Below are 27,120 nucleotides of genomic sequence, written 5' to 3'. Positions count from 1 at the left end.
GGAGGGTCATTCAGAGTTCAGCTCTGTGGAGACACTTGTTCTTGATTAAAGGACTAGCTGCTTTCTCAAACATCCTTGTCTAATTGTACTTTGAAAGACATGTCACAGTATTCCAAGGCTTTTCAGTTACCTACTGAGTAAAGGCATCTATAATTGTTCCATTGGTTGTTAAGAGATGAGGGATGTCAACAGCAAGGGCAAGGAAGTAGCAGTTTTCTGGAGAAACGAGTATGCCTGGTAATTAAAAGTTCACCAGCCCTGAGTGATACCGAAACATAGACAAGAAGGTAGATGAAAGTATCTTGGATATTACATATATGCTGTTGAACCAACCATGTAAGAAGACACTAAAACTCTGTTTTTCTGGTTATACTGATACAGACTTTTGCAATGTTATCGCTAGTCTCCCGCTGCTTGGTATATTCCTTAAATTATCAGCTCCTTTGGTCAACTGGTTATTTCAGAATTTCTGTTTCATTTATATTTTTAAAAAGCACCTCTGATGGAGAAAAATGGTTGAACCCTTTAGAAACAAAAGGAAAAAAGGCAGTTTTATTTAATGAACCAGGTCCCCTTTATTCATAAATTGTAAAGCATCTCTTTTTTTTTTTTTGCCAAGACTTTCTTTCCCAAAATTACTTTGGTTCAAGTCCTGATTTTGTGAGGTTTAGACTGGCAATAGCCAGGCATTCCAAAGGGCAAGTTTTTAGCCATTCAGCACAGCAGAGCGAGGCATGAACTACATTAAAGAAAGAAGGACTCTCAGCTACCCTTTTGGAGAATAAACGTTGGTTGCATCTGTTACAAAAAAACAAAGAGAAGTCCTGGCACCAGAGAAACTCCAGGGTCTGACCCTGCTGAGCATAGGCCAGCTCTGCTTTCTGCTGTTACGTGTGTTCAACTGAGTGAAGTGCTGCTGACCAAGGAAGAAGACAACATGACATTCACCCATGTGCAACTCCTTTTGGCCATTTAAAAAAGCTGTCAGGCATCCACCAATTCTCTAGATGTGTCTCTGGTTTCTGTAGAAGGGAGCAGAAACACAGAAGAACCAAGGGAGAAAGCAGGGAAATTTGATATTGACGCTCGAGGACCATCAGTGCTCAGGACCCCTACCACCTGGCTAAGTCCTGGCTAAGGAAGGCTAAGGAAGTTCCTGGTTAAGGAAGGCGCCAAGCTTACTTCTGAGCTGCAAATCCAGCATACTCCTTTGCTTGGATTGACCTGTACCTGGGGAGCAAATGCTAAGTGGGGATCATCAGGGGACCTTAAGTATCACAGTGATAGAATGTCGAAGTGCCCAGTGCACTTTTGTGTGTTTGTGTGTGTCCACGTGTGTGTGTTTTAAAAGCAGGGTGCAGCAGACTGGGCACTGCTGCTGGCAAGGGGACTGCTCTCTGCTGCCATGCAGTTCTTGTGGCCAGCGGGCTGTAGTCTTTGAGACCTCTGCCTCTCTCTGCAACTGAAAGTAAACTTTGGCTTTTTGAGCAGGAGGGCAGAGGGTGTTTCTGGAAAGCCTCTCTGCAGCATGTTGGAAAGGGTTGGGAGATATTCATTGGAAAATGTTCCTTTGCCTTGGCTACAGCTTGGGGAAGCTATGGGCAGTGGTTTGATGAGGAAGAAGCTTTTGTTTGAAACTCCATAGAGAGAATACCCCACCTGTGAGGAGCCAGTACATGGGGCACTTCTCAGGGAGAGGAGGAGGAACCCAGGCGGAAGGCTTTGCTTCATAAAACTCAAGACATAAAATTTTTCACATCTGTGCCTGGGCTGTTGCTTCTCTGGGAGCAAGATGGTCCCTGTCTTGGAGAGATTTTCCTTTTCCTCGTGGAGACTCTTCCATACTGTGTGAATGATTACCTGCATCAGGGGGGAGATGAAGCTTTTCTTCCCAAAAGGTGTCACTACAGCAGGTTTCCTCTGCTTCTGCAGTCTTCTCTGCTGGAGTGGCTTTGTAGCATCAATTATTCATTGTGCCAGTGACAGGCATATGAGAAGGAAATGAAGCCCTGGGTGAGGGCTGGACGCAGGACAGGGCCAGCTCAGTGGGCATGCTGTAGTGTTGAAGCAGAGGCAAGAGGGCATGCAGCAGTGTTGTCACGTACCACGTGTGATGTCCACTTGCAGAAGTAACCATGAGATCACCAGGGCTGTGCCGAGAGCTGACTTGTTGCCTGCCAGTGTGACTTTAAGCCACACTGAATACCTTACCTCCTATGAGGTGACCTATGAGGGCTAAGCTGGGAGCTGGGGTACTGCTTGGTGGAAGCCTGAGCTGGCAGGGCCAGCACAGGGGCATGGGAAGAGACCTGGCAGGTACATTGGAGTGACTGGTTTAGGCCAGAGCCAGCTGTTCCCATTGGCAGCAGTTACTGACAGCTCAAAAGAGTGTCCTCACCTCTGAAAATATTAGGCAAGCTTTAACTTTGAGTTTTAAACTGATCCAGTCTGGATACAAGGCCAATTAGGGAAAAGTTAAATGGGGACAGACTCCTGCAGCCACTAGCAGCTCTGACTCGTGTCCCAGGACCCACATCCCAGTCCCCTCTATGCTGCTTTGGGCTCATGCCCTTCTCTAACTGTAAAAAGTACCCCAGTACCCTGTTACTGTTGAATTAATTGCACAGCTTGATGACAACTGTGGGGATTTTTCCAATGATTACTCTCATGCTGGATGTTGCTAGCATGCAAGAAGCCTTTCTTGTCAGGTCATTATGAGGTCTGTCACAGATATTCAGGCAAAAAACATCACCTTCTCTTAGGGCCACTCCACAAGGCCTTAAATCTCACTGGAGCAAGCTCCCTCATTCTATATTAGGTCTTGTCTTTCCAAGTTTAGGATTCCTGACTGGATGGGGGAAGATAGGCTTGTGGTTACGAGAGGACTGGAAGTGATCTGTCTGGGAAGCCACCCCTGCTGCAGATGCCTCTGACATCCAGTGGGGCAATTAGTGTAGATGAGGTAACAATGCCGTGGAGGCAGATATAGGAAATGACACACGATGTTTTGTGCTGGGGAGCCACATTGGTAGCTTAAAATGCTCTGTGGTTTTAATTTTCCGCCAGCAGTAGAGGGTAATAAGTGCTAGAATAACCCACGAGGAGGCAGAGCCTAGAAAATCTCCAGCTTCCCGGATCCACGTATGAAAAACCATCTTCTCCCCGCCGTGGGGGGCCAGGAGGCAGCATAATGTCCCTGCCAGGTCCTCACCTGCCGCCTGTCCCCTCCCTGCGGGACACGGGTCTGTCTCCACAAGCAGCACGGCCTTAGAGCACAGCCCTTTTCCCCGCAAGATTCCGGGGGTCACCGAAACGCTCCCCACCTCACGGCACCGGCCCTTCTGAACAGAAGAACGTGCAGCACCGAGCGGCACCAGAAAGCCCGTCTGAGGGCACCCGCGGCCCCGCCGCCGCTGAGGGCGGGATGGGGCGGGAGCGGGAGGTGTGTTCGGGGCCCCGGCCCGCCCCGCCGACCTTGAAAAGCCGTCGTGCGGCGGGGAGGGCGCAGGGCGCAGGCATGGCGGGGAGCGGGCTGTGCGTGGCGGTGCTGGCCGCGGCGCTGGCGCTGGCGGGGGCCGTGCGGGGCGGCGAGGAGCGCTCGCGGCTGCTGGGGGCGGCGGTGGCCATCGAGAACCCCGAGAACGACGAGGGGCTGCAGCGGGCCCTGCAGTTCGCCATGGCGGAGTACAACAAGGCCAGCAACGACATGTACTCCAGCCGGGTGGTGCGGGTGATCAGCGCCAAGAGGCAGGTGGGTGCCGGGGCCCCGCGGCGCGGCGCGGCGGGGCTGGGGGGTGTGCGGGGCGGCCGCGGCACCCGCCCGGGGGTCGGGCCTGGGGGGTGTCTCTGGAGAAAGACCAGGCCTCTTGAGAGGTTGTTACGATTTTATTTTTAATGCTTTCCCCCCCTACCCCCCCCGCCACGGGAGGTGAACAGAAGTTTTTTTTTTTTTCTAGCTTGGGTCTTTTAAATCTGAACGTGTTTTGTTTTGAGTGTGTTATTTGGGGAAGCTAGTGACTTCCCGACGCTGCTGGTGGGTCAACACTTATCTCCCGTTTACTGACGAAGGAAGCTGCGTTGTGAGACTTGTTTACTTGCTGTTTCTTTCCTGTTTTTGAAAGGGTTCCAAGTGCGTTGGTCACACACAGTTCCCTCTGTACTTCTGGAATCTGGTTCCCACCGTGTCACGGGAAGCCTGTCTGCCTTTCTGCTAGGCTTCTTTTCATCAGAGAGCCCTTCTGTATGTGTTTCTAATAAAGGTGTGTCTGCCTGCTTGCCTTGTTGCAGCTGGTGTCTGGACTCAAGTATACGATTGAAGTTGAGATCGGCCGGACAACTTGCCCCAAGCCAGCAACTGATCTCCAGAGCTGTGCTTTCCATGATGAGCCACAGATGGCTAAGGTAGGCTGCAGAGCACAGTGTGCTGCTCCCTGGATTTCCAGCCCCCTTCCCTTTGGCAGGTTTAGTGCAGAGAGGTCTGGGCAGTGTCCCCTCTCTGCCCCAGTTGAGATGAGAGACCTCATGCTTTCGTGCTTAAGAAGATACTGCCCTTGTAGAACCTGTCTTGCCAGATGATGGTCACAGAGAAGGCAGGGCCTTTTAGCCTATTTCATAAGTGGAGATCTAGGCTATAGTGCTTGGCGTACAATCCTCAATCCTCTTAAAAAGTGCTCGTGGTCTGGGTCACAAGGATATATGGAGAAAACTGCCAAGCCTGCAAGTTTCCTGGCTATCAGTCCAGTGTCCTGAGCTTGTATACTGTTCTCTGCTCCTCTTGTCCCCTGTGGTGATATAAACCTGCTTGACTTGACATGCTTTCTTGGGGAGCTTAGGTTATTGTGAATAGTGCTTTGAGCTAAGCACTGATCACAAGAGGCAGATTATCCCTGTTCTCTCTGCCCACCAAGCTATTACACTGAAGTTTTGTCTAATAGCAGTGGTCTTTAAGGAGCACTTCAGGTTTTCAGATGAGAGCATCAAATATGTCTCTCTTGATCTGGCCCGAGTCTAGTTCTTCCATAATGCTTCATTACTTGTATCAGTCACAGTGATAGGCTTAGCTCTGTGTACATGCCCTTTCTGCCTGCATGCATGAGAAGTGTAACTGCACACAAATGATCCATTAAGCACATAGCCAAAAAGTTTGTGTGTACCATTACAACAGCTGCAGTGGTTTGATACATGCACACACAGCTTAGCTGTGCAGGTGTGTTCTGAAGAGCTTTTGTTGGAGTATTACCCATGCTGCGTGTGGATGGGCAAAGCAGGTAACTTGTTTTTCAGAAGTGCTGGCAGCTTCTCTGTTAGTGTTTGAGAGAAATGATTCATCCTGAGCAGGTGCTAACATGAGTGGTGTTCCAGAGTACCTCTCTGGAGAGCCGTGGAGGTGGCGTACGTTCTGGATCACATGGGATAATAAATCAGTTTAGAACAATGATCAGTGACACTACTTTATGCTCTTAATCTGATAACTGTTTTTTTTCTTTCTCTCCTTAGCACACCACTTGTGAATTTGTAGTGTACACTATTCCTTGGCTGAACCAAATTAAACTACTGACCAGTCGCTGCCAGTAAATGTACCTTGGTTCCAGCAGAGACCAGCAAGCAGTTGCTCAGATTTAAAAGGAAAAAAAAAAAAAGGCAATAACACAAATTGAGATGGGCTTTATCAATGCCTGTTAACTCAGCTACTCATGTATGCTAGTGCTATGCAAGTTAAACTATGTAACTTTCTTTTAAAGTACAGTATGATCTCAACTTTTTCTTCTTTGTAATTAGATTTTAGAGCAGCTGTTCTGGTCTTCTTACAGCTTTCCCAATAAAGTAACTCCAGCATCAGAATTCTGATTAAAAAAAACGAGTTTGTATCCCTGTTAAGTGACTACTGTAAACATAAAAAAATAATTAATAATTGTTGTGATGCGTGGTTTTCTTTGATCTTCTGCTGTCTGGGAGGAGGGTTTCCTTTTATTTGTGACCTACTTTATTGTGGCTGAAGAATGAGGTGGGAAGGAGTGTGGGGTCCTGATCACGGGGTGTGTGTGTGGGAGGGGATAAACCCTGCCTTCCTGTCCCTTAACCTGGCCTCTGGTTTTGTGTAAGTGGTGGAAGTCCTTAGCTATTTTCACTAGAGAATCACTCTGCTTTTGAAAACACTGCAGTATGCAGCAGTTTTGGGAAGATAACCAAAGCTGTGCTGTGATTGCTTCAGGTCCTCACTGCTGTACTGTTCTGTTGCAAGGCTGCATATACTTGTGCAGCTGTACTGTGTGTGAATTAGCCACTCTGGTGTCTTCCTGCACTGCCTTTGAGGTGTTCTAGGAACCCTTACTTCATATGGTATCTGATCTTTGCATGTTGTAACAATCCTAGCCTTTTTCTGAGCTGAAAGCCCCAGGGATTTCCTGCTAGTCCAAGCAGTAGCATGGCTCACTTAATTTATAACCTAAACCATGACTGGTGGAGCTGGAGGAACAGCTGCTTTGGCATGTATGCCTGACTTGTCACAGCTTCTGTTTACAAGCAGAGATGAATATAGAAATGCACCCGGGGCATCAAGTGGAAAAGTGGTAAGAAAGAAATGTTGTCAGCCATGTCAGGGTAGTTTTTATAGCAAATGGGTATTGTCCACAAAATCTGGTTTTGTTCTGCAAGTATCGATGCTCTCCAGAAGCTGCCTCATACAGCCAAGTGCATGTTCAAGCCTGGTAGGGTCTTTCACTTAGTTGAGTACATTGCTGCTACTTTCAGTAAGTATGACACCAAATTTGGGGTTGATGGCAGCATCACAGGGGAAGACTGCTCCAGATGCAGAAAAAAAACCAGTAGCTTTTCAGTGTCTTGTGGTGTCCCAGAACCCAAGGAAAAGAGACAAGGAAGGCAAGTGAGCCGAGCTTGGGATTGTGCATATAAGGAGACTTGGTTTTCATTGCTGGAGGAAGGACCAGGATCCCCTTGAAAGAAATTTCATCCTCAGATAATAGGGGAAGGTGCCAGGTCAAGAGAAGGGAGTCTGGGGAGAGGATGAAGGTGCTGAGGTGAACAACAGGGATGTTTCATGTTTTGTATAGTTCTAATAGTGCATTTCTGTGTCTTGTGTCTTTGCTTCTCTGTGCTTAACATGCTCCCTTTGGTGTAAATATCACCAAGGGATAAAGTAAGTCCAGTGTTCTGCCATACTTTGTTAATCCTTAAGCTTAAAGAGTCCTGTGTCCAGATCTGGTGGTCCTGTGTTGAAAGGAAGGTGGGAGGGGTGCAGAGAAGAGCTGCAGAAGCGATCTGATGGCTGGAGAAAGCATCTTGAAGTGAGAAGTTATTCTTTGCCTAAAAAAAATGGTGTCTTGATGAGAGCTAACACAACCTCATCTTTGGGCATGGGTGTGCTTGAGTCTAATGAAGGAGAGCAAAACAAGAGTGAGTAACCTGAGAATAAGCTTCTGGTGGGAAATGCAGCTTCATAGGAATGCATCTTCTGTGCCACCTCCTGTCATTGCTGGGGTTTGATGAACTTGTGGTGAACACAAGGCCAGATCTTGATTCACATCGTCAGGGGGGGTGGGCTGGTGTCCCTATGCCAAGCATATCCATCCAGGACATTTATTATTATTACCCAGCATCTCTAAACAGCATGTGGGAAAGGAAGTGGCCATGCCAGGGAAAATGAGAGTTTGGGTGTTAGGAGCTCCTAAATTCAAAAGTATTGCATTTTCATGTTGAAATGCCCATCACTAAGGGCATGAACAAATGGCACAGATTACTCCATCCTCACAAGCTGCTGAGTGTCAGCCTTGGTGATTGTCCCTACGTGCTTTGCACTCAGAGCAAATGCCAAAGAAGGCTGACCTAATTTGAGCACCTTCCACTGTGGGCTGTGTTACTTTGCATTTGCAGCAGGCTAGGAGCATTAGTGGAAGTTTCCCTGGCAAGATCACTTCGCTTGGCAGGTCTTTCTGCTTGGCTGGCTGGTGGTAGCTTGGTCAGCTAAACACTGAGCCTTCATTTTTAGCTGCATTTGCTGCCTGACTTTTTGAAAAGTTGGTAACATGTGAATGTGTGACCAGGGAAATGTTATTTCATGTTGTCTTTTGTTATGCTTTGCTCACATCTGATGGATCAATTCTGAGGTCATGCTTCCTTAAACTTAGAGGGGTCAGAGCTTTGCTGCTGCTACAGCTCATGAACCCAAAGCTTTTGCCTGACTCAGTGAGAGATTTAGGGCCAGCCAGCTGAGAAATGTAGCTCTCCTTAGCAGTGCCTCCATCTGTAGACCTGTACTCACAAAGACTTGTAGCTCCCAGCACTGCAAAGCACATCTGAGACAGAGCTGTGAAAGTCATGATGTTTTTGGAGCCTGTGGGCATTACTGGTGTGCCACAACTGTGGCATGCTCAGCTGAAGACAACAGGGCTGCATCCTCCTTAGCGTGAACAAGCAGAAGTATTGATTCTACTTGACCAGGCTGGCAGCATGCAGCCTAGCTGTCTTTTTTGAAGGGCATCTTATATGTGTGTGAGTCTGTGATAAAAGTGGCTTTACCATAAGAATTGAAGAGCCCACAGTGTTGAGAAATGGGGTACAGGTTACCTCTGGCTTTTTTACCTTAGCTAGAACCCTCACACACCTGCTCTGCCCATGGCTCAAGACCTCATTTAAGCTCAGGCCTGGGTCCCCTGTCCCCATCTGAGCTGTGTGTCCTTATCTCCAGCCCTGGCTGATGCATGGACCTTGGACCTGCCTTGCAGCTTTGTCTCCAGCCCCTTTTTCTCCAGACCAGGCTCCCTGGAGGGATCCTGGTTGCTGTTTATTCACTCTGTGTATGGACCCTGTCCCGTTCTCGGCTCTGCTGGCCATGGTGAGACCCCATCGGACTGTGCCCTGTTGGTGAGGGCATGGCCAGCACTCAAGTACTCCCTTGCTCCTGGCTCATTCCCTCCTCGTACTGTTTCTTGGGATGTGGCCCTGCAGGCTCTTTCTGAAGCTATATCAGCAGCCCTGTCAGCTATGGACACTTCTTTCTGCACACAGCCTAAATTTTCTGCAATTATGAAAGCAAATGACTGTGTGAGGATCCAGGTCACTCTGCAGCCATAGAGCAGGGCTGCCCAGTGCTGTTGCTAATGTGCATGTGCTCAGGCCATACAATATTGCTTAGCCTAAGGCATGGAGACCTCTTAGTGAGTGTTTGAAGATGCTAGGTTGTTTGTATTCATAGCTAGCATGCAATACCTTAGAATCACTGTAGCGTGGATCCCTCAGGAGATTGAATTTACTGATCAAACCCACATCCCATTTGGTGCTTTATCTCTTGCTGACGATACCAGAGAGGTAAGACTTCAGATCCCTTTCCTTGTGGGTTGCCACAGTGAACTGGAGATAATTTCTGTAGAGTTAAGCAGGAAAGTGTCCTAAGTTAAGTCACTGCTGACAATGATAGGTCCCTCCACAACTCTTGTTGCCCAGCTTTGGTGAGGAAGTATGAGGGCAAGGGCTGGGTTTCCCTCCTCAGGCACCATAGCCCCAGGCTTGGCAAGGAGGATTAGGACTCTTGGTATCCACCTGACTTGAGCGAGAGGGGCAGCCAACCTGCAGGCTCCACAATGCAAATCCCTTGTGAGCATCTCCCTGCTGTCCCCCTCTGACATGGGGCAGAGCTCATTGTGACTGTGGACCCTGGGGCAGGACCCCAAAGGCTCAAGAGGACACTTGCTAAAGCCTCTCTTCTGTGTTGTCACTTACATGGCATTGCTCAACCTCTGTCAGCTGGTAGGCTCCTACTGTAGGATTTTGCAAGAGGGAGGAAAAGGGGAAGCTTAGTTTCTCATCTCCATGATAAGTCAGTGCATGAGTGTTGGGGTGTGTGCTGGGTGCTATTTCTGACCTTGCTGGAGGCTTACGTGGGTATGTATGTGCATAGGACTGACGTCAGGGAAACCTTTCTCTGTTTCCATCTGGAAAAAAAGCCACCAGTGACTCAGGATACCCTTGTTGTATTGTGTCGTACTGGAAGGCACTGTCTGCTCTTCCCCGTCAGCTGAGGAACATCATACCTTGTGTTACACCATCACTCTTCTTTTATGCACAGCGGGGTGATCTGGCTCTAGCTGGGGTAAGGCTAGCAAGCAAAGGCATCTCCTCCCTGTACTTACCTTCTTGCCTATGTCTGGAGGCAGGTAGTGCTGGAGGTGGCTCTTGCCACTCACCTTGCAAACAGGTCTACTGTCAAAGCAAAACTATGTAGGGGAAACTGTGTGGCAACATCAGTTAATCTTCCCCTCTTAACCTGGAGAATGACAGGGAAAAAAAGCAAAAGGAGCTTAAAATAAAGTCTAGAGTTGGAAAAAAAAGTATCATGTGAGCAGATAGGAACAAATATGTGTCCTAAGGAGTGAAATTTTCTCCCTGAGGGACTCTTCTGAAGTTAGTGTGCATGTAGTGAGCTGCAAGGTGATCCCATAGGCAAGCCAAACCCAGCAGGATCCTCCCTGTCCTCCCATGGAGTACAGGTACCACAAAGGATGCTGCCCACATTGCAGAAGAAACTGACACTCAGGCCTGGCCATGGAATTGAGTTTATATCTTGAATGTAAAAGTTAGCAAGAAAAGAGTGGTTTCCTCTCCCTCATCCTGTGTTAAGTCTGAGCAGTGGTTTCTCTGCCCTCATTGTGGGGCTATGAAGGGAAGCCCTGACTTCTCTGGAGTGCCAGAAGTGGCTAAGAGTGGCTTAAATGTGTGGTATTGACATCAGTGAAGCCTGAACCCCCCACGTTCCCAGTAACACCACCCACCCTTAACTGTGGGGTTAGTACTGTCATCCTCAAAGGCATCCTGTGCACAGACATCCTGCCCTTGCTAGTGATGAAGGAAGCATGGACCACTTCTCTCTGAACATGCTCTACCCTCTGCCATCTCCTGATTGAACTGCTGCAGTGATGAGTTCTGCCAGGCTGTGGATTACTGTGTGACAGAGAGGAAAATGGAATGCCACCCTTTGTCACACGGCAGCTGTGATGGCTGCAGGGCTGGTGAGCATCTGCTTTCAGTTGCTGGTAACTGTTGTGGTCCTGGTGCAAGATGACCTGTGCCAGGACCCCTCCCAAGAAGCTACGTCTGTGTACCAAAGGCCCGAAGGACAGGGATTTTTTCCTGCACAGAAGCATCAAGAGGCAGTTGTGGCTAGTGAGCCTGGAATTAGCTGGATGAAGCCATCCATGCTGATGAGGAAGAGGCTGCAGGAAAGTTTGGGCTTGACTTTGGTTTGCAAGCACAGCCACGCTTGTTGTGAGCACCTCTTCTCTGGAGGAGAGGGGGCACCAAAGCCATTCAAAAGGATGTTCTTAGCATGACATGTTACAACTTGCAGGTGAAGCTGGACGAACTGAGCTTTGGTCATGCAGAGGTGCAGTTGTGGGAACTTGGAGGTTACAGGGCTGGTCCCAGAAGGGACATTCGGGAGCTGTTCAGGAACAGGTTCCCTTGGAAAAGAGCGGTAGCCTATAAAATGAAATTAGCTTTGGACCTCTGAGCATGGCTTGTCTGGGTAGGTTGTCTAATTACCCTGACCTTCCCTTGTTAAAACTCATGGGACTTGTTAAGATGAGTACAGATTTTTAGTTATATATTTTTACTCCCTGAATCATAGTTCTATTTGCTGCTTTCTGTGTTAGCCAGATAACAAAGTTGGAAATGTTTTTCATATTCAATATGACGTTTTGTCTGTCTCCTTCACACCCCAGATAGCTCAGTGAAAATTATTTCTTCTGTGAAATGTTGAGAGAATAACAAAAGCTAATGTTTCCACAGTGCTGACACGATTTTTGTCCAGCTGGCTTGCTCTGAACCTTTTCAACAAAACTGGCTCTGGGATTTCAGTTTGATAGGAAGTTGAAGAACTGGCAGCAGACTTTTGCTCTGTGCCATTTAAACCTATTGTCTTCCAAATATAGCAAATGCTTCCTGCAGATGCTTGTGCTGGGAAAGCAAGAAGCAGTGGAGTTCAGATATTAAAGCAAAAGAGCACATATACCCTTTCAGCAATCTGGCACAAATCAAGAGCTCTCAGAAAAATCTCATTTTGATCCCTTAATTACCACCTTTAATGGGCCTAAAGCCCAAAGCTTGCAGCTCCTGTGCCTCTGATGAGGCACTTCATCAGAAAACGGAGATGGCATGGTTAGCAGGGAGGAGCTGGACAACTGAAAGGAATGGATTAATTAATTCCTGTAGGGAAAAGTGGTCCCAGATACCTGGGGCGAAGTAAAATTTGCTTTTCCCCAGTGCTGAGCTAACGCTCTCGGGTCTTACAGCCTCGTATGTGTAACTTGAAAGCTTTCCACAGGGGGTCAGCATCTTATAGGGGATGCAGAACTGGGCTGGGGATGCAAGGAATGCTGGTTTCTTATACATAGCACAAGCAAAGTAGAACCAGGCGTATACCACAACCCTGTCTCTTATCCCAGCAGGAACGTGGCCACTTCCTTCTAGGTGTCCCTGGGAGGAAGGTCGGATACAACCTGCCTGGTGTTCCTCTTTGCATAAGACAGTACCTCAGCCAGACCCTCAAAATCCTGGATGTTCCAAACAGTTTATCTCCTACAGGATCAGTACACATTTTTCAGCTCATTGCCTAGATATTTTCATTGCCAACAGATACCCCTCAGCATCTTGTTTGCAGGTGGTCCTTAAACCAAAGAAAATTATTCTAATTTTGCCCCATCTTATCATAGAATCATTAAAGTTGGAAGGGACCTTAAAGATCATCAAGTTCCACCCCCCCTGCTATGGGCAGAGACCCCTACCACTAGACCAGGTTGCACAAAACCTCATCCAACCTGGCCTTAAAAACCTCCAGGGATGGGGCATCAACAACCTCCCTGATAAACCCATTCCAGTTCCTCACCACCCTTATAGCAAATAATTTCTTCCTAATATCTAACCTAAATCTCCCCTCTCTCAGTTTAAAAGCATTACCCCTTACCCTATCACTACCTTCTCTCATGAAAAGCCCCTCCCCAGTTTTCCTGTAGGCACCTTTCAAGTACTGGAAGGCCACTATAAGGTCTTCTTGGAGCCTTCCCTTCTCTAGGCTGAACAGCCCCAACTCTCTCAGCCTGTCTTCATAGCAGAGGTTCTCCAGGCCTTTGATCATCTTGGTAGCCCTTCTCTGGACCCTCTGCAGCAGGTTCATGTCTTTCTTGTGCTGAGGGCACCAGAATCTTCTTGTCCTACTCCCAAAGATAATTAAGCAGTTTGTGTAAATATAAAGAACAAAACCAAGTGTTTCTGCCCTTCTGTCGGGAAGAGAATTTATCATGTTCCTTGAGATTAAGATACCTCTTGAGTCTTCAGTGCTTCTTTCTCCCTGTCTTTTGAGGAACACTGAATGAAATGCTTGTCCTCTGCAGCTAATGCGATATATGCCCCAAAGTATGTTCTGCGTTTGTGATCTGGGGTTTAGCAGCCCTCAAAAATGCATGTTGTGTTGTGAGCACATTCTTGTTCATCTGCTTGGACTGGAGCAAGGAGGAAACCTCTCCCCATCTATGTCCAAGCAGACACAATCAGCCAGGCTTGCCAGTTCAGAGGCATGGCTCATCTGAAGGACATCAAATGTCAGTGCAGCCAGCACACTCCTGCTGGCATGGATTAAGACTACTGGAGCATTCCAGGAGCAAACACAGGGCCTCCCTGTTCTACCAAAAGTCTTCCAGAGCCTTCAGTGGCACCTATGGTGTGACAGCATCTGGAGCCTGCTCGGGGCAAAGAGCTGTGTGCCATGAGCTGTTGGTGGTACACTGATGCTGTGGCTGGATCAGAGAAGTGGGACATACTGCAAGGAGATGCCTTGTCCTGCACCATCCTGCTGCTCCATGTCAGAGGGGCCTGTGCACTCAGTTTTTTGGTGCTGGGCTGTTGATTGTACATGGATTTGGCTATTTTAAAAAAATTATTCTTATTTTTTGCTTTGTGGTTTCTGTTAATTTTGCAATAGAAATATAGCCCATGTGTGATGAAAATAGTTGCAGAGCTTTGATCATGCCTCTGCAAGCACAGGTCCTGAGGCTGTGGCAGTAAGCGTGACAACTGGGATAGTGAAATAAGTGCATCCTCAACCATGGATCCTTTACTACCTGCTACCTCATCAGCTCCTGGACAGAACTCACTACATTCTAGTTGCTCTCTCACATAAAGAGCAACTCCACCGCCTCGCTTCACTGACCTGTCTTTCCTAAAAAGGACATAGCCATCCATGACCGCAGTCCAGTCATGTGAGCTGTCTCACCATGTCTCTGTAATTGCCACCAGTTCATAACCTTTAGAGCACACACAGACCTGTAACTCCTCCTGTTTATTCCCCCTGCTGTGTGCACTGGTGTGCAGGCATTTCAGGGAGTGAGCTGAGCACACTGGTGGCACCCTTGGGAGGCGGGAGGCCTTCTGGTCTTCATTAATACTAGAACAATGCCCCACTAGTTCAAACCCAGGTACAACCCCCTCTTACTTCAAACCTAGTTTAAAGCTCTGTGAATGAGCCCTGCTAACTCCTGCCCTAGGACCCTTTGTCACCTGCGGGGCAGGGTCTTCCCATCCAATGCCAGCAGGCCCAGTGTCCTGGAAATCAAATCATCCAGGTTTTGTCCCCTACCCCCTTCAAGCCTAGTTTAAAGCTCTCTCAATGAGCCCTGCTAACTCCTGGCCAAGAATCCTTTTCTCCCTTGTTGATAGCTCTAATGCCATGGTCTGCTAGCATACCTGGTGCCCTGTAAACATCTCCATGATTGAAAAACCCGAAGTTCATCTGACGGCACCAGCCTCTAAGCCATACATTAATCATGTTTTCCTAGTCCTTTCAGCTTTTCCTGCCACTGAAGGAACTGAGGAAAAGACCACCTGTGCTCCTGATCCCACAAGCATTCAGCCTAGTTCTCTGAAATCCCTTTTCATTGCCCTGGGACCTGCCTGGGCAACCTCCTCAGTGCCCACCTGCATGAGCACTAGTGGGTAGTGATCAGAGGGCTGCACCAGCCCTGGGAGTTTCTCAGTAACATCGCTGACCCGGGTCTCAGGGAGGCAGCAGACCTCCCTGAGGGTTGGGTCTGGCCAGCAGATAGGGCCCTCAGCTCCCCTCAAAAGAGAATCTACCACAACAATTACCTTCCTTTTGCTCTTAGCAGAGGCAGTCCTAACGCATGGGGCAGACTGCCTTGGCAACTCCCTGGATGGACCTTTGTCTGTAACCTCAGTTCCCTGGTTTTCCTGATCCAGGGCCACATACCTGTTCTGTAAGGGCACACGTGAAGGTGAGGGAAGCCGGGAGCGGGTTCGCCTGTTGCCTCGAGCAGGGACCCGCTTCCAGTTCCCCTCTTCTCTCAGGTCCCCTCCCTCTGCCAGGTGACAGGAAGGCAGAGGATCCTCTACTTCTCGTGAAGCCTCCTCCTTCAGGCTTTGTCTCAAGGATGGTAGGGTATTACTCCACCAATCTATTTCTCTTTCACAATCCCAGATACTCCGTAATCTTTCCGCCTCCTCTTTCAGCTCAGCCACCGGGCTGAGCAAATCATTCACCTGGTCACAGAGTACACAGGTGTTCCCTCTGCTCTCCTCCTCTGCTCTGGTGTTCCTCGCCTCAGTGGCTTCACCGAAATGGGATGTCTGGTAGCTGATTGTGGTTAGCTCCTCAGGAAAACTAGATTCTTGCGTAAGAAAATATTCCCTTCTGTTGGTGAAACAGCTGGCTGCTTTTCAATATGTTGCCTTAGGAAAAGAGGCAGAAGCTGGATGCATCTCCAGCACGATCAATAAATGGCAGGAGTTATAATATATTAATGATGGATTAAATTAATTCAGTGATTCTTCAGATCTCTGGCCTAATTGAAATGCAGTCTATTACACTTTTGGAGGACTCTGCATATTTTTCGCAAGAACAGCTGCTGACACATGTCACTGCATTGCTTGTAAATGCTGGAGCTACTGAATACCAGCTTCTTCTACACACAGACACTGCAGTGGGGGGAGTAAACCATTGACTCTGCAGACACTTGCACCACCTTTGCTGATGTCAGTGGCATTTAATCCAGGCAAATAAGCACCAGGTGGGAAACTGTTATTGTGCTCCCCAAATATGTTTCAGGACCACATACAAAGCCAGCAAAAGCCATATGCACACTTCAGAAATTAGCAGTAAATGTCCTTCCCCCTAGGAAATGATGGCCTGAGAATTTGATGAGATCTGGAGGACTTAGTTTATGTAAATATCTGGGATTGTCCCATGGATTATTAAAACAAAATAACACGAGCCTTACTCCTGAACCCCTTGGGCTATTAACTTGCATATGTCTTGTTTGCTTCAGAATTGAAATTAGCTCTCAACTGCATCAGCATAAAGCAAGTGTCTCATTTTCTACAAGCCTTTTTTTAAAGGTAGGCTGAAATTAAATGGCTCGCAACTAGAGTGATATAAAAGGCTGTGTTATGGCAATGCAAATGATGTGATATACGGTATAATTGGGATCATCTTGCAGAAGAAATTAAAATCAGGATCATTTTTTATTTGCTTGCTGCTTGCTTTCTTGCTCCTGGGATATTGTGCCATCAGTTAAGAGCTTATTTCTTCCCTGTGAGAATGACAGAGCCCTGTCTGAGGGGAGACTGGGAAAACTGCAGACTGTCTTCTATCAAATGGAAAAATTTGTGAAGGTACAGAAATCGACTGGGACTGCTTGGCTTAGAGTCCTGGGAATGATCCTAGGTGTGTCCAGGTCAGGCATGACTAAATTCATAATTTTCTGCTAACAGCCAACCAAGGTTTAATAAGGTAGTATATGAGTGAACACAAGATGTTGAGTAAGGGACAAGGGGCTCTTGGTAGCACAACACAGTGCTGGCTGTGGTACTACCAGGGCAGTGTCTGGAGGAGCCAGGACATCCCCTCTGAGCTCTCCCATGGTCATTTGGGAAAAGTACTTGCATTTTTGGAGTCCCCAGAGTACTCTGCCAGAAGGTCCTGCTCTCTTCGACACCTGCTTGGGACAGTAGAAGGCTATATCACTTAATTGCCTCAAAGCAAAATAGCTACTTGAACAGCTACTGAAACTTTGTATTGAGGGATGTCCTGTCATCAGCTGCATCTTAACCCGAAGTTCCTGGTTTTGGGAAGAAAGCTTCAAGAAGAGTAGACACACCAATGATTGTTTTAGGTACTCTTTGATTTAAGGAGAAAAAAATACAGTGAGATTGAAGGAAACCTTTTGTTTTCAGTGCTTAGTAACTGAGTTTGTTTTGTGCCTGATATGGATGCCTTCTCTTGCTTAAGACCCAAATGGCTCAACACGTGGTCAAGGCCAAACACTGTACTGAGGCCATCGTCAGAGCAGAGGGAAAGAATCTTCTCACACCCATCTGAAGACCAAGACCAGAGCAGGAAATGGAGGAAGTTGTCCCCTTTTGGATTTGATTACCAGCTGCCATTTTTTTGGAGGATTTTGAGACCTGAGACAACACTTAATTCACTAATTTGGGTTGATCTCATAAGTAACTTGGCTTTAATAATGTATTTTGCTCTTAATGAGTCCAATATTATCATAGGTCAGTTTTGCTGATATGTTCCATTTTTATTACTAGTTTTACTGATATGTTCTATTTTTATTATTACAAAGTACCATAAAAAGTGGGCAAGCCCCCCAGAATGCACCAAACCCAAATCATTCTGAGTATTAAGAATGTCTACGGATGTCTTCTGATTACTTGATTCTCTTAAGCTCTCTTCACCTTGTACAGCAGACCCCAACACAGGTACCAGTGGCTTCCAAGGCAGAAACCCTCTGTGTATTAAAATAACACTGTGTCTGGAGGGGGATTTTGGATGGTATCTTATGTGAGGTTTTGCTATTGCAAACTGGGATGCTCTTAGCCATCACGGGTAACTAAAGCTCAGACCCTGCCATTGTACTGTGAGGGGTGGAAAAAGAGGTAGTGGGGTTTTGGGAAGATTTACAAAAATTTGGCAGAAGTTAGAATGGAGGCAGCAGTGCCATTTTTTCTCCCTGCCTGCCACTGCTCCTGTAAGGATGCACAAGGCAGTGGTGCCTGAATTGAGGTTATTTCTAGTCCTTCATAAGAATCTACTAATAAAAATGTCACAACAAGTTATTATTATTATTATTTATTTTTATTGTTATTTTTTAATTTTTATTTTTTATCTTTATTTTTATTTTCATTTTCATTTTTATTTTTATTATACTTCCACTTGTTTTAATAGGCTTTACCTGTTTTCAGACAGAAAAGCCTTATCAATGAAATGGTTAACATTACTTGCAAAAGCTTCTCACTATCCCTTTTTGTAGGTGTCACGTTCACCCTTCCACCTCTGGGTCTGTTGACTGGGACTTCAATTGGAGTCACATGGAGAAACTGGGTGTTCACAGTAGTTATCCTGAGATCTGGGCATGGAGAAGTCCAAAAGTAGTGGCGGAGGTCCATTCTTCCTTGGTTTTAGGTCCTCTTGGATTTGCTTTTATGTATTTCACAGAATCACAGAATTACCAAGGCTGGAAAAGACCTTTAAGATCATCAAGCCCAGCCTATGACCAACACCACCACATTGGCTAGACCATGGCACTAAGTGCCACATCCAGCCTTTCCTTGAACACATCCAGGGACGGTGCCTCCACCACTTCCCTGGAAAGTCCATTCCAATGTCTAATCACCCTCTCCATGAGGAAGTACTTCCTAATATCCAACCTAAACCTCCCCTGGTGCAGCTTCAGGCCATGCCCTCTTGTCTTGTTGCTGGTTGCCTGGAAAAAGAGCCCAGCCCCCACCTGACTACAACCTCCCTTCAGGCAGTTGTACAAAGTGATAAGGTCCCCCCTGAGTCTCCTCTTCTCCAGGCTAAACAACCCCAGCTCCCTCAGCCTATCCCTGTAAGATTTTCCCTCTAGTCCTTTCACCAGCCTTGTTGCTCTCCTCTGGACCTGCTCCTTAATTTCTTTAACATTATCTGTTTTCTTGGTCTTTCTTTTCTTTGTTCTCCACATTCACAGTTTTTTCTTTGTTATCTCTACCTACAGGTCGTTTACCCTGTCCACAAAGTTGCACTCCAGTAGTGACTGCTCTTTGACCACTGTGTTTTTGGACTGGGACATCACGCCTAGAATCACAGCTAAAAGAAGGCAAAATTAGCTTGGGCCAAGGCATGCCCTGAGATCTTGCACTGTCAGGGCAGTTGAAGGCTCATGGCCTTTTACTGGCAACGGCACAAATCACATTTACTGGGCTGCGCTGGAGCTGGAGTAAAATTCCTCCAACCTTCCAGCCCTGCAGACATGAACAGAGTGTTTTGGCAGGAGCTGGAGGGCTGCTAAGGAAAGATCAATGGCTGATTCTACAGGGAAACTCATTCCGCATTAATCTGGCTGCGGCAGAGTAACTGGGATGGTGGGGTGGTGGGGGAATCAGGAGAAAATGGATTGCATGCACGGTGATGTTCATGGAGCGGGACAAATTCTGGCCCACCCCTTTTGCACAGTGGAAGACTTTTTGTCTTCTGCAAGTTTCTGTGGTGCTATGATATGGCCCTGGGTCATGCCTATCAGCAAGGTGTTTGAGCTGGAGCACTTGTCTTGTGAGGATCAGCTTGGAGAAGGGATCACAGAATCACAGAATATTAGGGGTTGGAAGGGACCTCCAAAGTTCATCAAGTCCAATGCCCCTGCCAGAGCAAGACCAAAACTAGGGCAGATCACTCAGAAAGGCATCCAGAAGGTCTTGAAAGTCTCCAGAGAAAGAGACTCCAGAACTTCTCTGTGGAGCCTGTTCCAGAGCTCTGTAACCCTCACAGTAAAGAAGTTCTTCCTCATGTTGAGATGGAACTTCTCATGCTCAAGTTTGAATCCATTGTCCCTCGTCCCATCACAGGGCACAAGTGAAAAGAGGTTGTCCCTGCCTTCTTGATGCCCAGCCCTCATGTATTTATAGACATTAATTAGATGCCCCCTCAGTCTTCTCTCTAGACTGAAAAGCTCCAGGTCTCTCAGCCTTTCCTTGTAAGGCAGGTGTTCCAGTCCCTTAATCATCCTCACAGCCCTCTGTTGGACTCTCTCAAGTAGATCCCTGTCCCTCCTGACCTGGGGAGCCCAGAACTGGACACAGTGCTCCAGGCAGGGTCTCACTAGGTCCGAGTAGAGGGGAAGCAGAACCTCCCTCGATCTGCTGGAAACACTCCTCTTAGTGCACCCCAAGATACCATTGGCCTTCTTGGCCACAAGGGCACATTGTTGTCCCATGGAGAACTTGTCTACCAGGACTCCAAGTTCCCTCTCCAAGGAGCTGCTCTCTAGCAGATCACCTCCTAGCCTGTACTGCTGCATTTTGTTGTTCCGCACCAGGTGCAGGACTCTGCACTTGCTCTTGTTGAATCTCATTAGGTTCCTCTTTGCCCAGCTCTCCAGCCTGTCCACATCTTGCTGAATGGCCACACAACCTTCAGGTGAATCAGCCAGTCCTCCCAGATGGTGCAGGGGACCTAAAAGCAGATACCCAATACTACATAGAGGCCCTCTAGAAGGGTTTGGGCTTTTCACAGCAGTGGATAGTAGGAAGGCTACAGGGAGATTCCTTCCCAGGGGACATGTCCCAGGACCCAGGGCTAGATCTTAAGAGACTGAGTTTTACTTTCTGGTTCTGTTGCTGGCTTTTTGGGTGATCTCAGGCAAGTTGCCTCATCTTCCTGTGCCTCAGCTTCCCCAGTCTGTAAAATGGTGGTAATAGTGAGGAGCTCCACCCCCCAAAAAAACACAAAACCAACAAACCCCAAAGCCCTTTGAGTAGCTATACGCATTCACTGCTGTGGTTACCTGGGAGCTGAGCTCTTATTTGTTGGGGCAATTTTCTCAGTATGGGATATTTTTTAACTTGTTTTGGCACTCACAGAATAAAGAGCCTCATAATATTCCAAGCAAATTTCATTTTTTTGCAGAGGAACATTTTCTGACTCTCTCAATCTGACCCTCATGACACATGGGTCAGTTTACTACTTGGAAAAATTAATTGTGCCATACAGACAGCATCAGTGTTCTTCTGCTTATGCACTTCCGTGTTGATGTACAAAATGCTACAATTAGGTATGAAGTTCTGGAAAGAAACACTGAAATATAATGATATTAAGTTTCCCTGAAGTGAACGCACCTGTAGAACTGAAATTTTAGCATCGTTTTTATTAGGTAGTGCTGCTGGTGCCTGGACAATTTTCAGTGAATATCTGACTATAAATTACTGAGATGCTTGCCTTATTTTCTTGTTCAAGCTTTCCCAGTTCTCAGTAAATTAAAAAAATATTAGAAGACAGGCTTTATTCATTCCCTTTAAAGGAAAAGATTAATTTCAGGCAGAGCAGGGACTTATTTTCCCATAAAGTGATGCAAGAATGTAAATTGATTTTTGTATTGCAGCTTTGTTTTGTTTCAAAGTTTTCCATTGAATTAGGTACCAACATCTGCTTGTCACATGAGATTGTGCAATTCATTACCTAAAGTAGGTCTGTGCTTCTGAGAAACTGCTCTAAAGAGGTTTGAATAGTGAGGAAGCAATAAGAGCTGGTGAGGAGTCACCTTCTTCCTGATCCTGACTGGGATGATAGTATAATTTGGGTGGGTGTTACCTCCATCCAGGAGATGTTATTGGAAGGGCTATATAACAGCAAAGCAAGGCTTGACCATAAAGGCTTTCCTGTGTGTGTGGGTGTTTTGGGTCATGTATTCTTGGCAGCCCCATCAAGGGGTGTTGGGTGTTTCTGATAGCCTGGCTGGTGCTGCCAAGGCACACCCATGTCTGAGAAGGGCAGATATACAGAAAATGTATGCAAAATGCACAAACACAAAATGTTCTGAGGCAGAGCAATGCACAAGTGTGCAGGGTGACAATGGGATGAATATGGCTCAGATGTTGCAAGACCTTGGCCTGAGGTGCAGGTCTGCAAGGCTTTTGGCACTGTCCAGCACAACATCCTGGTATCAAAATTAGAACAATATGAATTTGATGGATTGAGAACTCATAGGGTAAGGAACTGGCTGGATGGTTGCACTCAAAGAGTGGTGATCAATGGCTCGATGTCCAGATGGAGACCTGTGGCAAGTGGTGTTCCCCAAGGGCTGGTACTTGGACTGGTGCTATTTAACATTTTTCTCAGTGACATGGACAGTGGGATCCCTCAGCAAGTCTGCTGATGACACCAAGCTGTGTGGTGAGGTCGACATGCTGGAAGGCAGGGATGTCATCCAGTGGGACCTTGACAAGCTTGAGAGGTGGGCTCATGCAAACTACATGAAGTTCACCAAGACCAAGTACAAGGTTCTGCTCTTGGGTCAGGGCAAACCCATGCATAAATACAGGCTGGGTGGAGAATGGATCGAAAACAGCCTAGAGGAGAAAGACTTTACAGAATCACAGAATGGTTGGGTTTGGAAGGGACTGCTGGAGATAATCTAGTCCAACCCCCCCGCTAGAGCAGGATCCCCTAGAGCAGATTACACAGGAACATGCCCAGGTAGGTTTTCAGTGTCTCCAGGGATGGAGACTCCACAACCTGCCTGGGCAATTTGTTCCAGTGCTCTTTTACCCTCAGAATAAAGAAGGATTTTCTCATCTTCAGGTTAAATCTACTGTGTGCCAGTTTGTGATCATTGCCCCTTGTTCTGTCACTGGACACCACTGAGAAGAGTCTGACTCCATTGCACTGACACCCACCCTTTAGATATTTACAAGCATTAATGAGATTCAAACCCCAGCCTCTTTTCTCTAAGCTGAACAGACCCAGCTCTCTCAACCTTTCCTCACAGGGCAGATGCTCCATTTCCGTAATCATCTTAGTGTCCCTGAGCTGGACTCTTTCCAGTAGTTCCTTGTCCTTCTGGATGTCACCCTCAAGTCAAGGGGTTGATGAGAAGTTCAGCATGAGCCAACAATGTGCACTTACAGCCCAGAAATCCAACCATGTCCTGGGCTGCACCAAAAAAAGCGTGGCCAGCAGGTTGAGGGAGGTGATGCTCCCCCTCTACTCTTCTCTGGTGAGACCCCATCTGGAGCACTGTGTCCAGTTCTGGTGCCCCCAGCATAAGAGGGACATGGAGATCCTGGAGCAAGTCCAGAGAAGGCCACAAAGATGATCAAAGGGCTGGAGCACCTCTGCTATGAAGAGAGAGTTGGGGTTGTTCAGCCTGGAGAAGAGAAGGCTCCAGGGAAACCATATAGAGGCCTACCAATAATATCTAAGGGGGCCTACAAGAAAGCTGGGGAGGGACTGTTTACAAGGGTTTGTAGCAAGAAGACAAGGGGTAATGGATTAAAACTGAAAGAGGTGAAATTTAGATCAGACATCAGGAAGAAATTATTTACTATGAGGGTGGTGAGGCACTGGCACAGGTTGCCCAGGGAGGCTGTGGAAGCCCCATCCCTGGAAGTGTTCAGGGGCAGTTTCCATGGGGCTCTGAGCAACCTGTTCTAGTGGGAGGTGTCCCTGCCCCTGCAGGGGGGCTGGAACTAGATGATCTTTAAGGTGCCTTTCAACCTAAGCCGTTCTATGAAATCTGGAGCTCAGCCAGGGGCTGCGCTGGGGCTTTGGGATTTAAGGCTGCAGCCTAGCAAAGGCTGCAGGGACAGTGGCAACAAGGGCCACGAGCCTGGCTGTGTCAGGGACGAAAGAGCAGGAGGAAAATTAGGGAAAGCTAAGAGCTGTGATCTTCTGCTGTATTTCCACTGCTTGGTGGGGCTGGCTATCCCCTTACAGCAAAATGAGCATCACTCTACCCCCCTTTTTTTGCAGCCCTGTGCAGATAGGTAGGCAGGACAGGCTGCTGCCAGCAGATCATTCACTCCTCAGCTGACTATAATTTTCTGCCTTGCTTTTCAAAGAACGCGTTATTAATTCCTTTTGTTGCCACCAAATATCAGCAACCAAGGCAGGCTGGGAGTGACACCTCCCCAACAGCCTGCAGAAGCATCACATACTTAATTGGCTGCTTCATCAAAGGATAAGTAAACATTCAGACCCTCCGCCTCAACTGTTTAATCAGATAAGTTAAATGTTCAGGGGATTGGATCACTCGATCTCTTGGCTTAGAAGTTTTCCTGCTTCTCCCTGAAAAGCCAGGCATGCTAACAGTTGGTGGAAATCTTACAGATGCTTGTGCGGAGAGTTGTAGTTCATAGAATCCTAGAGCAGTTAAGGTTGGAAGGGACCTTAAAGATCATCAGGTTCCAACCTCCCTGCTATGAGCAGGGACACCCCACACTAGACCAGGCTGCACAAAGCCTCATCCAACTTTGCCTTGAACACCTCCTGGGAGGGGGCTTCCACAACCTCCCTGGGTAACCTAATCCAGCACCTTACTACCCTCATGGTGAAGAATTTCTTCCTAATATCTAACCTAAATCTCCCCTCCTTCAGTTTAAAATAATTACCCTTTGTCCTATCACTTCCCTCTTTGGTGAAAAGTATCTCCCCATCTGTCCTTCCTTTCTGGTGAAAAACTATTTTCATCAACGTTGCAGCCATGGTGAACTGTTCCTTGAGGCCACACGGTGCAGAAGGTGCAGTGTGCTGTTTGCCTGTTCAGGGGACTGTTATATGTCAGAGTCTTTGGCTTTCTCTTAATAATGACTAGCTTTTGTCATTTGTAAGAACTCTGCTGGCTTGGCTCAGTTTGGCCCATAGAGCCCTGTGGTGCTAAGGGTATCTTCAGTTGAAGGATATCTGAGTTTGATAAAGTACCCATGTTCAGAGATATAATTAACAGCTGTAAGGAAAGAAAATCCTGCTTCTCTCATTTTGCAACACCTGGCTTGTGATAAAAAAGTTTCATCTAAATTTCAGGTCATTTAACTCTATTATTCCTTTAAAAGGAGGAGAATGAAATGAAGGTCTCCTTTCAGGAAGAATATAATGGAAGCATGTGCACAAAGAAAAGATTAAATGAAACATCTTAACTACTCTGAGCTACCCATTTCTGTTGAACAAATTTCATGTAATTTGTGATTCATGTCAGACCTTCAAAACTCCATTATTTCCATCAAATTTATTATGTGTCCTTTTTTCTTCCTAGATCTAATGAATTACATTTGCACTGCAAATTATATCACCCAGCCTCCTAATAAGCAGGACCACGGATGTGAGTGTGCACAGGGACTGGAGATTGGCAAATGTGACCCCCCATCTACAGGAAGGGCACTGGGGAAGGTTAAGGAACAAATTATCTTGAGTGCCATTATGCAGCACACACAGGACAACCAAGTGATCAGGCCCAGCCAGCATGGGTTTATGAAAGGCATGTCCTGCTTGATGAACCTAATCTCCTTCTATGACAGGGGGACCCATTTAGTGGATGAAGGAAGGGCTGTGGATGTTGTTTACCTGGACCTTAGTAAAGCCTTTGAGAACATTTCACACAGCATTCTGCTGGAGAAACTGGCTAAATATGACTTAGACTGCTGTACACTTTGCTGGGTAAAAAACTGGCTGGATAGCCAGGCCCAAAGAATTGTGGTGAATGGAGTGAAATCCAGTTGGCAGCTGGTCACAAGTGGTGTTCCCCAGGGCTCAGTGCTGAGGCCAGTTGTTTTTAATATCTTTATCAGTGATCTGGATGAGGGGTTTGAGTGCACCCTTAGTAAGTTTGCAGATGACACTAAGCTGAGTGGGGCTGTTGATCTGTCTGAGGGTAGGAAAGCTCTGCAGAGGGATCTGGACAGGCTGGATGAACGGGCTGAGGCCATTTGTATGAGGTTCAACACGGCCAAGTGCTGGGTTCTACACTTGGTTCACAACAACCCCAGGCAGTGCTACAGGCTTGGGGAGGAGTGGCTCGAAAGCTGCCCAGAGGGAAAGTACCTGCAGGTGCTGGCTGACAGCCAGCAGTGTGCCCAGGTGGCCAAGAAGACCAATGGCATCCTGGCTTGTATCACAAATAGTGTGGCCAGGAGGACTAGGAAAGTGTCCCCCTGTACTCAGCACTGGTGAGACTGCACCTTGGGTACTGTGTTGAGTTTTGGGCACCTCAATACCAGAAAGACATTGAGGTGCTGGAGTGAATTCAGGGAAGGGCAACAGAGCTGGTGAAGGGCCTAGAGCACAAGTCTTATGAGAAGCATCTGAGGGAACTGGGGTTGTTTAGTTTGGAGAAGAGGAGGCTGAGGGGAGATGTCATTGCTCTCTACAACTACCTGAAAGGAGGTTGTAGCAAGGTGGGGGTTGGTCTCTTCTCCCAAGTAACAAGTGACAGGACAAGAGGAAATGGAGTCGAGTTGTGCCAGGGGAGGTTTAGATTGGATATTAGAAAAAATTTATTCACTGAAAGGGTAATAAACATTGGAATAGGCCGCCCAGGGAGGTGGTTGAATCTCCATCACTGGAGGTGTTTAAGAGACGTATAGATGTGGTGCCTAGAAACATGGTTTAAGCACTGGACTTGGCAGAGTTAGGTTAATAGTTAGGTTAAAGGTTGGTAGATTTAGGTTACAGTTGGACTAGATGATCGTAAAGGTCTTTTCCAACCAGAAGGATTCTGTGATTCTGTAAATGAAGGCATGAGTTGTTCTGCTCTTGCAGCTCTCCATACAGCCCTGAACTTCCTCTGCTTTTCCTCCCACAGCCAACTGACTGCATCATGCCTTTGCACTTTTCCTTGCCCCTCCCCTGTTGCTTCCTCATGTCTCTCCCCTCCTGTCCTCCCATCCACCCCTGCAGTTTTCATTCCTGTGTGGTGTTTGCAGCTGAATGCTGCTTTGGCTTTTTGCACCCCTCATTTCCATGGGTGCTGCCAAGGTGCATTCCTCCCACAGCACTAGTAAATGAGGTGTGATGTGGCTTCTGTTGATCTTGCTGCAAGGAGAGCTCCAGAAGCCAAACAAGAAATGTCCATGTCTGTCTCCTTTCCAGGGGGAAATGGGGCAGTAACAACAATGCTTGAAACTGAACTTTTCCTCCTGGAGAGCTCATCAGGAAAGCCTCAAGGCTGGAGAAGGAGGTGAAGGATGGACACAAATAAAGCAGAAACGCAGGTCCTCTCCTCTGGGGATATGGCTTATCTCTCTCTCTCCCCTTTTCCTATCTCTTCTCTTGGGTTTTGTGACAGT

The 27,120-nt window shown here is 47.2% G+C and overlaps 1 protein-coding gene across 1 annotated transcript; it reads left to right on the top strand.

The window, feature by feature from the left end:
* Nucleotides 1–3,494: 3,494 nt before the first annotated feature.
* Nucleotides 3,495–5,911, top strand: CST3 (cystatin C). Its single transcript, XM_051615301.1, has 3 exons — nucleotides 3,495–3,751; nucleotides 4,288–4,401; nucleotides 5,497–5,911. Exons 1-3 carry the CDS (start codon nucleotides 3,518–3,520, stop codon nucleotides 5,572–5,574), a joined length of 426 nt encoding a protein of 141 aa, XP_051471261.1. The 5' UTR covers nucleotides 3,495–3,517; the 3' UTR covers nucleotides 5,575–5,911.
* Nucleotides 5,912–27,120: the final 21,209 nt, after the last annotated feature.

The sequence above is a fragment of the Apus apus genome, chromosome 3 (genome assembly GCF_020740795.1).
Source record: "Apus apus isolate bApuApu2 chromosome 3, bApuApu2.pri.cur, whole genome shotgun sequence".
Lineage (NCBI taxonomy): Eukaryota > Metazoa > Chordata > Aves > Apodiformes > Apodidae > Apus > Apus apus.
This window is presented reverse-complemented; position numbering and strand designations above follow the sequence as displayed.

Coding starts and splice junctions, on each gene's coding strand:
- CST3 (XM_051615301.1), top strand. CDS start 3,518: ATGGCGGGGAGCGGGCTGTGCGTGGCGGTGCTGGCCGCGGCGCTGGCG. Junction 3,752..4,287: donor TGATCAGCGCCAAGAGGCAG/GTGGGTGCCGGG, acceptor GCCTTGTTGCAG/CTGGTGTCTGGACTCAAGTA. Junction 4,402..5,496: donor ATGAGCCACAGATGGCTAAG/GTAGGCTGCAGA, acceptor TTCTCTCCTTAG/CACACCACTTGTGAATTTGT.